Below are 13559 nucleotides of genomic sequence, written 5' to 3' on the forward strand. Positions count from 1 at the left end.
TAGGCTTAAATTGAAGATAGGAGTGGCAATATCGTTCGCTATTATCCTCAGTAATTTTCCATCCAGATTGTCAGACCCCGGTGGCTTGTCATTGTTGATAGACAACAACCATTTTTTCACCTCTTCCACACTGACTTTGCGTAATTCAAAAGTACAGTTCTTGTCTTTCATTATTTGGTCAGATATACTTGGATACTTGTCAGCGTTTGTTGCTGAGTTTGTTTATCTTGCCAATGAAAAAGTAATTAAAGTAGTTGGCAATATCAGTGGGTTTTGTGATAAATGAGCCATCTGATTCAATGAAGGATGGAGCCGAGTTGGCTTTTTCCCCCAAAATGTAATGTAAGGTGCTCCAAAGCTTATTAATATCATTCTTTATATCATTTATCTTTGTGTCATAGTATAATTTATTTTTATTGTTATTTAGCTTAGTCACATGACTTCTTAATTTGCAGTATGTTTGCCAATCAGTTGGGCTGCCAGATGTATTTGCCATGCTTTTTGCCTCATCCCTCTCAACCATACCATTTTTCAATTCCTTATCAATCCAAGGGGGTTTAACAGTTTTTACAGTCATTTTCTTAATGGGTGTGTGCTTATTAGTAACTGGAATAAGCAATTTCATAAATGTGTCAAGTGCAGCGTCTGGTTGCACCTCATTACACACCACAGACCAGCAAATATTCTTTACATCATCAACAGTGCTAACAGTGTAACTCTGGTTCATACGCTCATGATTACTGCATCCAATAGCTGTAGGATTAACAAAAGTATTCAGGGCAATTAGGGGGTTAATTAAATTAAGTTAATCAAATCAAATCAAAGTTTATTTGTCATGTGCGCCGAATACAACAGGTGTAGACCTTACAGTGAAATGCTTACATACAGGCTCTAACCAATAGTGCGAAAAAAAGGTGTGTGTGTGTGTGTGTAGGTAAGTAAAGAAATAAAACAACATTAAAAATACATTTGAAAATAAGAGTAGCAAGGCTATATACAGACACCGGTTAGTCAGGCTTATTGAGTTAGTATGTACATGTAGGTATGGTTAAAGTGACTATGCATATATGATGAACAGAGAGTAGCAGTAGCATAAAAGGAGGGGTTGGCGGGAGGTGGGACACAATGCAGATAGCCCAGTACTGCTTGCCATGCGGTAGTAGAGAGAACAGTCTGTGACTGGGGTGGCTGGGGTCTTTGACAATTTTTAGGGCCTTCCTCTGACACCGCCTGGTGTAGAGGTCCTGGATGGCAGGCAGCTTTGCCCCAGTGATGTACTACCGTACGCACTACCCTCTGAAGTGCCTTGGTGTCGGAGGCCGAGCAATTGCCGTACCAGGCAGTGATGCAACCGGTCAGGATGCTCTCAATGTTGCAGCTGTAGAACCTTTTGAGGATCTCAGGACCCATGCCAAATCTTTTTAGTTTCTTGAGGGGGAATAGGCTTTGTCGTGCCCTCTTCATGACTGTCTTGGTGTGTTTGGACCATTCTAGTTTGTTGTTGATGTGGACACCAAGGAATTTGAAGCTCTCAACCTGCTCCACTACAGCCCTGTCGATGAGAAGGGGACGTGCTCGGTGCTCCTTTTCCTGAAGTCCACAATCATCTCCTTAGTCTTGGTTACGTTGAGGGATAGGTTGTTATCCTGGCACCAGCCGGCCAGGTCTCTGACCTCTTCCCTATAGGCTGTGACGTCGTTGTCGGTGATCAGGCAAACTTAATGATGGTGTTGGACTCGTGCCTGGCCATGGGTGAACAGGGAGTACAGTAGGGGACTGAGCACGCACCTCTGGGGAGCTCCAGCGTTGAGGATCAGTGTGGTAGATATGTTGCTACCTACCCTCACCACCTGGGGGCGACCCGTCAGGAAGTCCAGGATCCAGTTGCAGAGGGAGGTGTTTATTCCCAGGTTCCTTAGCTTAGTGATGAGCTTTGAGGGTACTATGGTGTTGAACGCTGAGCTGTAGTCAATGAATAGCATTCTCACATAGGTGTTCCTTTTGTCCAGGTGGGAAAGAGCAGTGTGGACTGCAATAGAGATTGCATCATCTGTGGATCTGTTTGGGCGGTATGCAAATTGGAGTGAGTCTAGGGTTTCTGGGATAATGGTATTGATGTGAGCCATTACCAGCCTTTCAAAGCACTTCATGGCTACAGACGTGACTGCTACGGGTCTGTAGTCATTTAGGCAGGTTGCCTTTGTGTTCTTGGGCACAGGGACTATGGTGGTCTGCTTGAAGCATGTTGGTATTACAGACTCAATCAGGGACATGTTGAAAATGTGAGAGAAGACACCTGCCAGTTGGTCAGCACATGTCCGGAGCACATGTCCTGGTAATCCGTCTGGCCCCGCAGCCTTGTGTATGTTGACCTGTTTAAACGTCTTACTCACGTCAGCTACGGAGAGCGTGATCACACAGTTGTCCGGAACAGCTGATGCTCTCATGCATGCCTCAGTGTTGCTTGCCTCGAAGCAAGCATAAAAGTGATTTAGCTCATCTGGTAGGCTCGTGTCACTGGGCAGCTCGCAGCTGTGCTTCCCTTTGTAGTCTGTAATAGTTTGCAAGCCCTGCCACATCCGACGAGCGTCGAAGCCGGTGTAGTATGATTCAATCTTAGCCCTGTATTGACGCTTTGCCTGTTTGATGGTTCGTCGCAGGGCATAGCGGGATTTCTTGTAAGCTTCCGGGTTAGAGTCCCGCACCTTGAAAGCGGCAGCTCTACCCTTTAGCTCAGTGCGAATGTTGCCTGTAATCCATGGCTTCTGGTTGGGTATGTACGTACAGTCACTGTGGGGACAATGCACTTATTGGTAAAGCCAGTGACTGATGTGGTGTATTCCTCAATGTCATCGGAAGAATCCCGGAAAATGTTCCAGTCTGTGATAGCAAAACAGTAATGTAGTTTAACATCTGCTTCATCTGACCATTTTTTTATAGACCGAGTCACTGGTGCTTCCTGCTTTAATTTTTGCTTGTAAGCAGGAATCAGGAAGATAGAGTTGTGGTCGGATTTACCAAATGGAGGGTGAGGGAGAGCTTTTTACGCATCTCTGTGTGTTGAGTACAGGTGATCTAGAATTTTTTTCCCTCAGGTTGCACATTTAACATGTTGATAGAGATTTGGTAGAACTGATTTAAGTTTCCCTGCATTAAAGTCTACGTCCACTAGGAGCGCCGCCTCTGGTTGAGTGGTTTCCTGTTTGCTTATTTCCTTATACAGCTGACTGAGTGCAGTCTTAGTGCCCGCATCTGATTGTGGTGGTAAATAAACAGCCACAAAAAGTATAGCTGAGAACTCTCTAGGCAAGTAGTGTGGCCTGCAATTTATCACAATATACTCTACTTCAGGCGAGCAAAATCCAGAGACTTCCTTAGATTTCGTGCACCAGCTGTTGTTTACAAATATGCACAGACCGCCCCCCCTCGTCTGTGTGCTGTTCAATCTTGCCGGCGCAGCGTGTTACTTGTGTCTTCCAACGCCCCTAGGATAATGTACATTTAATGCAGCATTATGACGACTCATTGTCACAATGGTAGGGATTAGCTGAGCTCGTCTTGGGTCATTCATAAGTCATTGTTTCAACGCAGCCTTGAAATGCGTGTACAGGATCCAGGAGCCAAGATGATTTGGATGGACTCTGTCATTCCTGTAGAGTATCTCCTGTTTCCAGAAGGTGACAAAGTTATATATAAAAGTGACTCCAGCAAAGCTACATTAATCTTTTAGCCAGATGTGTAAGGACTGCTGAATCTTTCACACCCTCGGCCCCATGATGGTACTGGATCTGAAATGATTGGCCGATTTTTGGAGTCTTTTAATAATAAAATCAGTTCTTTAAAATCCATTTTCAGATGTTCTGAGCTAGCTCTCCTGATGTTGTTTGACCCAACATGGACTGCGACAGTGTCAGCTCCCGGCATCTGTTGTAGAACAGTCGGAAGCAGCCTTGTGATGTCCTGTACTCATGATCCTGGGTAGCACAGGGTTTTTGCCTTGGGAACCAAGATGTTTCTCAACATAGAGTTGCCTATGATGACAGCTGGTGATGTTAAATGGGCCAGTCTCTCAGGCATCCTCATGGTCTGATGAGGGTGGGAGCTCCGTGGATCTGAACCCGAGGTAGAAGCTACCAGAGAGGGAGACAGAACAGAGGACAAAGATGCAGGTACCTCCGGATCCGATCTTGAATGGGAAGCCCCCAAGGAAGAAGGGCTCAACATCTCCCAGAGACCCACGTTGCCAGAGGACGCTGTCTTTGACTTCCACGGCGAGTGACGTATCTCCATGGCTGGTTGGTTGGGTCGAGAACAGCTCCGTTCTCCAGGGAAGGGGGAGACCCCTTCAGGGATGGAACCCTGCTGAGCACCGGCCAGTCGGCTGTAGAGAGCCGACACGGAGGCGACACGTCAACCAGATCAGAGCGGCATCCGGCTACTGGGGTGAAAGAAAAATAAAAAGTAGGCAGGCGTGGATTCCCCAGTATCTTATGTAGGTTTGCTACGAGTAGCCAATTCGCCCCTGTAGTCCTCCGCAAACAAGCAGTTACTACATTGAAAGTCAGCGGACCAATATTGTCCCGGAACAATGCAAAGTAAACACAGCTCCTGCAGCCTGGAAATGTTCTATAGCGACCTCCATTTGAGAGCGCTGAGCCAGCTAGGCTAGCTCGGCTACCGTTTCTCTTCCCCTCTGCGGAATCTGGAAGGATCCCGGGACAGACAGCAGCAACTCACAGCAACTAAGAACAGCAGAGCCGCAGGATCCAAAATAAAATAAAAGTATTTAAAAACAATAAACCGAGGTCTCTCGTTCAGCTTTCAGCGTTCAACAGCGTTCAACAACAAACATAAAGTTGAAGTCGGAAGTTTTCATACATTTAGGTTGGAGTTATTAACCTCTAGGGGCTAGGGGGCAGTATTTTCACGGCCGGATGAAAAACGTATCCAATTTAAACAGGTTACTATTCCGGCCCAGAAAATAGAATTAGGCCTAATGCATGAATATACCAAGATGTGTTCAAGTTTGACAGATTAGGTCGTTTTAACACATTTGACTTTATATGATATTCATACTTGTCAACATTTAATCACCACAACTGTTATGATATTAAACATATATAATATTTACCAAATACATTTGCGTAGTTTTGGTCATTTAGAGTTTCATGTCAACATTTTAACAGTACAGTACATCACAGTATGTAGGCCTACGGTGTTTCTGTCAAAATGCATTTTCAACAAACATCAAAGACACGAGAGAGAGATGGATAGAGAGGGAGGGGAGGGAGAGGGAGAAAGAGGGGTTTCTGTGTGTCCACTTTGTCCCTCTAATTAGCATACCATGTCTGCAAAAGAAGTCAGTGCAGCGGCATCACCCTGGCTCAACACCAGCACGCGACACTTTACCTGCTCCAGATATGCCAAAAATGAGTCTGTGCGCTCTACCATGTCTTTAACTTCCGTTTCACAATTGTCACGAGGAGCGCACTTCAAATGTTTGGTGTCAGTATGTGAGAAAGACAAAAAACGTTAAGATATCTCAAGATATCCTTGTTACTTTTATGCACAGACAAGGCGCCACCTATCAAAAATCTTTGATTGAACCAATGTTCTGAATGACCAGCCAATCAGAGCCATTTCAGCTGCTGTTCACGTGCACATTATTACTTTGTTGGCCGTTTTTAAATGTAACGTTTGCATTTATTCACGTGATTGGATTAGCCAAATATTTTACGTGTTTTGTTCTTGTGTAGGCTACTTTGTGCATGATTTCTCTATTGTACTACATAATTTATATGGTGTATACCTTCTACTACACTACTGTGGCCCGCGTTGTGGACACTTCTAAAACTTATGCAACTTTTTCTCTCAACATAGATTACTACATCCTTGAGAACAACTCTTTACTGAAGGCAGCTTTGAAGATCAAGAGGATTCAAATGACGGACTTCAGAACAATCCAGATGGAACATTTTGGTAAGGCGGAAATTTTTGCTACTTCCATTTTTTTTTTTTTATCAGTTTCTCTTTCTATTATTCTAAGGTTATTGCTAATGGCTGCTTTCTCTGCTCAGATCTGCCTTTGAAGATCTCCTACCCACCAGACTTTTCTGAATCACGTCACTATGGCCTGCTTCTGGTAGTGTACGTATCTCCTTCAGTGTCTGTGCACACAGTTTTTTAAATTCTATTATGGTTGGTGCGGACCCCATCATGAGAGCCAGACTGTCTTTATGATGCCCATATTAGGACTGCCTCAAGCACTGTTTTATTCTGTCATTTCTATCTTTAAATTCAGCGATGGCTCCCCCGGTGGCCAGGCTGTGAGTGACCGATTCATTCTGGACTGGGACTCGGTTCTGGTCAGCTCGGACAACATCATTGTGGCTCGTCTAGATGGCAGAGGGAGTGGCTTCCTGGGCCAGAGGGTTCTACATGAGGTCCACCAACGTTTGGGGACAGTAGAGGTGCAGGATCAAATCGCAGCTGTGGAGTATGTACTAGTTTGATCTTTTCCCATTGAGTGTAATTTAATTTGAATTTAATTCAATAAGTCATTAGCCTTAGAATACATGCCAATTTAACAATTTGCTTACGTTTTCTATTTAACTGAATTTGGCACACAACTTTAAACATCTTTAGGAACTGTATTCATATTACTGTATTCCATTCTATGATATCATACTTTATAACTTGGGCATCTCCTCAATATTGTTTATTTCAGATACATGTTGACATTCCCGTACATTGATCGTACACGGATAGGAGTATTTGGGAGGGTAAGATTCTATTGACAGATTCTCTCACAGAGGCTCCAGCTTGCTTGTCTCAAGTTGATTTGACTGACGTTAGGTGACACACATACTCAACATGTTAGTACAAACTTTCACTTTATTTGCTGGCTGTACCCCATGATTTAAAATGTAACAAATAAAACTCTTTTTTTTTTTTGGTTACTTGTTTTTTAAAATATTTTCCAGGGTTATGGTGCCTATATTACATTAATGATGCTCAAATCAACAGACAGCCTGTTAAAATGTTCCGTAGCAATGTCCCCAGTCACAGACTGGAAACTATATGGTGAGTAGAAGCTTGACTGTAAAATATTTGTTGGTATTGCCCTTTATGACCTTTTATGATGACTTTTATGACAGTCTTAATGACTGCTTTAATATGTTTAATGTAAAGTGTTCTCGACAAGTTAGATGCAAGATTTTAAAGACAGTCATCTATTATGATTTCATGTTCTTGTCACTTATATGTATTAAGCCCAAACAGTCTTTCTCATGTTATGAAATAGGCATCACAATCTGTGGTGTGCTAGACCTGCATATCATCAATTGGGTCTAACAGGGCTTTCAGCCATCCCAATCTTTGATTGGTTCCAGAAATTACACTTCACATCAGTAGATTGAAGGGTAGGAAAGGAGAGGTGACAGAAGGGTTGATACCTGAGTAGGGGATTCTTCTCACATGGGGCACCATTTATGGAGGTGATGGTCTTATTTGTAAGAAATTCCTCAAAAAGGAATTAGGATATTGTTCAAATTGTACATTAAAATGAAACATTGCAACACCTGAGCCCCAGAGAGAGACCAAAAATGACTGAAGATTAAACCACAGAGTATCATAAGATCTCACTGGCTACTTATGTACTTTTATGTCTTAAAATAACATTTATAAATTGTTTAATTTCATATTCATCATCTCCAGCACCACCCCAACATCAACATATGTGATAATGGCACATTTCTATGTTTTGTAGTAAAACGGATATAGGAAGATAAGTGTCTCCAATGACATCAACCAATTAGTAGACAATCAGTAGGCAAATAGTAGACAAATGCGGGGTGGCAGGTAGCCTAGTGGTTAGAGCGTTGGGCCAGTACCCGAATGGTTGCTAGTAGAGGTCGACCGATTAATCGGCATGGCCGATTAATTAGGGCCGATTTCACGTTTTCATAAAAATCGGTAATCAGCATTTTTGAACGCTGATTATGGCCAATTACATTGCATTCATGAGGAAACTGCGTGGCAGGCTGACCACTTGTTACGCGAGTGCAGCAAGGAGCCAAGGTAAGTTGCTAGCTAGCATTAAACTTATCTTATAAAAAGCAATCAAACTTCACATAACCGCTAGTTAACTACACATGGTTGATGATATTACTAGTTTATCTAGCTTGTCCTGCGTTGCATATAATCAATGCGGTGCCTGTTAAGTTATCATCGAATGACAGCCTACTTCGCCAAACGGGTGATGATTTAACAAAAGCGCATTTGCGAAAAAAGCACAATCGTTGCACGAATGTACCTAACCATAAACATCAATGCCTTTCTTAAAATCAATACACAGAAGTATATATTTTTAAACCTGCATAGTTAGTTAAAAGAAATTCATGTTAGCAGGCAATATTAACTAGGGAAATTGTGTCACTTCTCTTGCATTCATTGCATGCAGAGTCAGGGCATATGCAACAGTTTGGGCTGCCTGGCTCATTGCGAACTAATTTGCCAGAATGTTACATAATTATGACGTAACATTGAAGGTTGTGCAATGTAACAGCAATATTTAGACTTAGGGTTGTCACCTGTTCGATAAAATACGTAAATGTTCCATATTTCACTGAAAGAATAAACGTTTTGTTTTCGAAAGGATAGTTTCCGGATTTGACCATATTAATGACCAAAGGCTCGTATTTCTGTGTTTATTATATTATAATTAAGTCTATGATTTGATATTTGATAGTGTAGTCTGACTAAGCGGTGGTAGGTGGCAGCAGGCTCGTAAGCATTCATTCAAACTTTACTGCGTTTGCCAGCAGCTCTTAGCAATGCTTGAATCACAGCGCTGTTTATGACTTCAAGCATATCAACTCCTGAGATAAGGCTGGCAATACTAAAGTGCCTAGTAGAACATCCAATAGTCAAAGGTATATGAAATGCAAATGGTATAGAGAGAAATAGTCCACACGTCATAATTCCTATAATAACTACAACCTAAAACTTCTTAACTGGGATTATTGAAGAACTGGGAATATTGAACCACCAGCTTTCATACAGTTGAAGTCGGAAGTTTACATACACATAGGTTGGTGTCATTGAAACTCGTTTTTCAACCACTCCACAAATGTCTTGATTAACAAACTATAGTTTTGTCAAGTCGGTTAGGACATCTACTTTGTGCATGACACAAGTTATTTTTCCAACAATTGTTTACAGACAGATTATTTCACTTATAATTCAAAGTATCACAATTCCAGTGGGTCAGAAGTTTACATACACTAAGTTGACTGTGCCTTTAAACAGTTTGGAAAATTCCAGAAAATTATGTCATGGCTTTAGAAGCTTCTGATGGGCTAATTGACATTATTTGAGTCAATTGGAGGAGTACTTGTGGATGTATTTCAAGGCCGACCTTCACTCAGTGCCTCTTTGCTTGACATCATGGGAAAATCAAAAGAAATCAGCAAAGTCCTCAGAAAAGAAATTGTAGACCTCCATAAATCTGGTTCATCCTTGGGAGTAATTTCCAAATGCCTGAACGTACCACGTTCATCTGTACAAACATAAGTACGCAAGTATAAACACCATGGGACCACGCTGCCGTCATTCCGCTTAGGAAGGAGACGTGTTCTGTCTCCTAGAGATGAACGTACTTTGGTGCGAAAAGGGCAAATCAATCCCAAAACAACAGTAAAGGACCTTGTGAAGATGCTGGAGGAAACAGGTACAAAGTATCTATATCCACAGTAAAACGAGTCCTATATTGACATAACCTGAAAGGCCGCTCAGCAAGGAAGAAGCCACTGCTCCAAAACCGCCATAAAAAAAGCCAGACTACGGTTTGCAATTGCACATGGGAACATAGATCATACTTTTTGGAGAAATGTCCTCTGGTCTGATGAAACAAAAATAGAACTGAATGGGCCAAAATTCACCTAACTTATTGTGGGAAGCTTGTGGAAGGCCACCCGAAACGTTTGATCCAAGTTAAACCATTTAAAGGCAATGCTACCAAATACTAATTGAGTGTATGTAAACTTCTGACCCCCTGGGAATGTTATGAAAGAAATAAAATATTAAATAAATCATTCTCTACTATTATTCTGACATTTCTCATTCTTAAAATAAAGTGGTGATCCTAACTGACCTAAGACAGGGAATTTTTACTAGGATTAAATGTCAGGAATTGTGAAAAACTGAGTTTAAATGTTTTGGCAAAGGTGTATGTAAACTTCTGACTTCAACTATATGTTCTGAGCAAGGAAATTAAACGTTAGCTTTTTTACATGGCACATATTGCACTTTTACTTTCTTCTCCAACAATGTGTTTTTGCATTATTTAAACCAAATTGAGCATGTTTCATTATTTATTTGAAACAAATATATTTCATGTATTATATTAAGTTAAAATAAAAGTGTTAATTCTGTATTGTTATAATTGTCATTATTACAAATATATGTTGATATTTATATATACAACAAATCGGCCGATTAATCGGTATATGCCTTTTTGTCCTCCAATAATCGGTATCGGTATCGAAAAATCATAATCGGTCGACCTCTAGCTGCTAGATCGAATCCCCGAGCTGACAAGGTAAAAATCTGTCGTTCTGCCCCTGAATAAAGCAGTTAACCCACTTTTCCTAGGCTGTCATTGTAAATAAGAATTTGTTCTTAACTGACTTGCCTAGTTAAATAAAGGTTAAATAAAAAATTGCCTACTCATAATTGGTTAAAATCACATGTCATTGAAAACACTTATCTTCCCCTATCTTTTTTACTACAAAACATTGAAACGCAAAATGTTCACATGTTGATGTTCGGGTGGTGCTGGAGATATGAAGTTATGATATGAATATGAAGTTGAATAATTGTGTAACCCCCCCCCCCCTATTTTTTTTTATTTTTCTCCATTTAGTTTGGATGCAGAATGACAGACATCACTTTTTGTGTAGCGTCAGCAAAAGTAACACTTAGCTCACCTGAAGCACTGAAACACTGTCTGTACCTGCCACCTTTTTAGAGTGTATCGCTTTCTATTTGAACAGCATCAGCATTTTCTGAGAGGTACCTTGGCATGCCATTACGGGACGACAGCAGATATCAGGTGCGTTTGTTTACCGCCTCCCTGCTCTTGTTTGCCGTCGTTCTTGTTTAGCTCTTTGAAAGCTCCACGTCGTAGCATCAAAGACATGCCTATAGTTAAGCCCCCACAGTTACAGAATGTCACTACCATCAAAGTCAAAGGTACTGAGTTTTTTTCCCATTTTCTTTTTATGATGCTTCCAGAGCGCAGAGACTTTGTCACTCATCTCCTACGGTAAATGTGGCGCATTAGCTTATTAAAACTCACTATGTTCGTGTTTTGATGAGCTGCTGAAGGGGGTCGTCTGGCTTTCCCAGACTCCCCTAAGGTGTGGACCTGGTGCTGTGTCAAACAGCTGGTTCAGTTACACTGATAAGAAAGACAGAACAGTCAGGACCTCTGGACAAAATAAGTAAACTAACTTGGTATACACACTGTTTATTGATATGACTGCAATTTGTACAGCAAACTAATTGAAATAAGCCATTATATCAGAAACAACACAAAACTGTCTCTAACCAATACAGATTGTGCACATAACCCTCAATCTGATTTACATAACACTCACATCCGTTAGGGACAAGATCATTTATCACAGTATCCATTGAAATATACACTGAGTGGACAAAACATTAAGAACACCTCCCTAATATCGAGTTGCACCCCCCACTTTTGCCCTCAGACAGCCTCAATTCATCGGGGCATGGACTCTACAAGGTGTCGAAAGCATTCCACAGGGATGCTGGCTCATGTTAACTCTAATGCTTCCCACAGTGGTGTCAAGTTGGCTGGATGTCGTTTGGGAGGTGGACCACTCTTGATTCACACGAGAAACTGTTGAGTGTGAAAACCCAGGAGCGTTGCAGTTCTTGACACAAACCGGTGCGCCTGGCACCTCCTACCATACAAAGGTACTTAAATATTTTGTCTACAAATCAAACTTTATTTGCCACATGAGCCGAATACAACAAGTGTAGACTTTACCGAGAAATGCTTACTTACAAGCCCTTAATCAACAGTGCAGCTCAAGAAGAAGAAAATATTTACCAAGTAGACTAAAATAAAAAGTAATAATAAAAAGTAACACAATAAGAATAACAATAACAAGGCTATATACAGGGGGCACCGGTACCGAGTCAGTGTGCAGGGGTACAGGCTAGTTGAGGAAATCTCTACATGTAGGTGGGCGCGAAGTGACTTTGCATAGGTAACAAACAAACAGTGAGTAGCAGCAGTTTACAAGAGGGGGGGTCAAAGTAAATTGTCCGGTGGCTTTTTTATGAATTGTTCAGCAGTCTAATGGCTTGGGGGTAGAAGCTGTTGAGGAGCCTTTTGGTCCTAGACTTGGCGCTCCGGTACCGCTTGCCGTCGTCAGCAAACTGAATGATGGTGTTGGAGTCATGTTTGGCCATGCAGTCTTGGATGAACAGGGAATACAGGAAGGGACTAAGTACACACCCCTTAGGGGCCCCAGTGTTAAGGATCAGCATGGTGGATGTGTTGTTGCCTACTCTTACCACCTGCGCGAGCCCGTCAGGAAGTCCAGGATCCAGTTGCAGAGGGAGGTGTTTAGTCCCTGGGTCCTTAGCTTAGTGATGAGCTTCGTGGGCACTATGGTGTTGAACGCTGAGCTGTAGTCAATGAACAGCATTCTCACATAGGTGGTCCTTTGATCCAGGTGAGAAAGGGCGGTGTGGAGTGCGATTGAGATTGCGTCATCTGTAGATCTGTTGGGGCGGTATGCAAATTGGAGTGGGTCTAGGGTGTCCAGGAGGATGCTGTTGATGTGAGCCATGACTTTTCAAAGCACTTCATGGCTACCGATGTGAGTGCTACGGGGCGGAAATCATTTAGGCAGGTTACCTTCGCTTCCTTGGGAACAGGGGCTATGGTGGTCTGCTTGAAACATGTAGGTATGACAGACTCGGTCAGGGAGAGGTTGAAAATGTCAGTGAAGACACTTAACAGTTGGTCAGCGCATGCTTTCAGTGCACGTCCTGGTAATCCGTCTGGCCCAGCGGCTTTGTGAATGTTGACCTGTTTAAAGGTGTTGTTCACATCGGCTACCGAGAGCGTTATCACAGTCATCCAGATCAGCTGGAGCTCTCGTACATGCTTCAGTGTTGCTTGCCTCGAAGCGAGCATAAAAGGCATTTAGCTCGTCTGGTAGGCTCGTGTCACTGGGCAGCTTGCGTCTGGGTTTCCCTTTGTTGTCAATAATAGTTTTCAAGCCCTTCCACATCCGATGAGCGTCAGAGCCGGTGTAGTAGGATTCAATCTTAATCCTGTATTGACGCTTTGCTTTTTTGATGGTTCGTCTGAGAGCATATAAGCGTCTGAGGGATTTCTTATAAGCGTCTGGATTAGTCTCCTGTAGTGTAGCATCTGTGTCATCTGACCACTTCCGTATTGAGCGTGTCACTGGTACTTCCTGCTTTAGTTTTTGCTTGTAAGCAGGAATCGGGAG

General features: G+C 42.3%; 1 protein-coding gene across 1 annotated transcript in view; it reads left to right on the forward strand.

Annotated features, from left to right (window-relative positions):
- LOC106586113 (inactive dipeptidyl peptidase 10) overlaps window positions 1-13559 on the forward strand; it is a 219104-nt gene that overhangs the window by 172131 nt on the left and 33414 nt on the right. Inside the window, exons 18-23 of the mRNA XM_014172985.3 lie at window positions 5881-5979; window positions 6078-6147; window positions 6302-6496; window positions 6728-6782; window positions 6984-7083; window positions 11055-11113. Of these exons, the coding sequence (XP_014028460.2) occupies window positions 5881-5979; window positions 6078-6147; window positions 6302-6496; window positions 6728-6782; window positions 6984-7083; window positions 11055-11113 (578 nt within the window). The remainder of the gene's footprint in view (window positions 1-5880; window positions 5980-6077; window positions 6148-6301; window positions 6497-6727; window positions 6783-6983; window positions 7084-11054; window positions 11114-13559) is intronic.

This window comes from Salmo salar, chromosome 25 (assembly GCF_965601325.2).
Source record: "Salmo salar chromosome 25, fSalSal1, whole genome shotgun sequence".
Classification (NCBI taxonomy): Eukaryota; Metazoa; Chordata; class Actinopteri; order Salmoniformes; family Salmonidae; genus Salmo; species Salmo salar.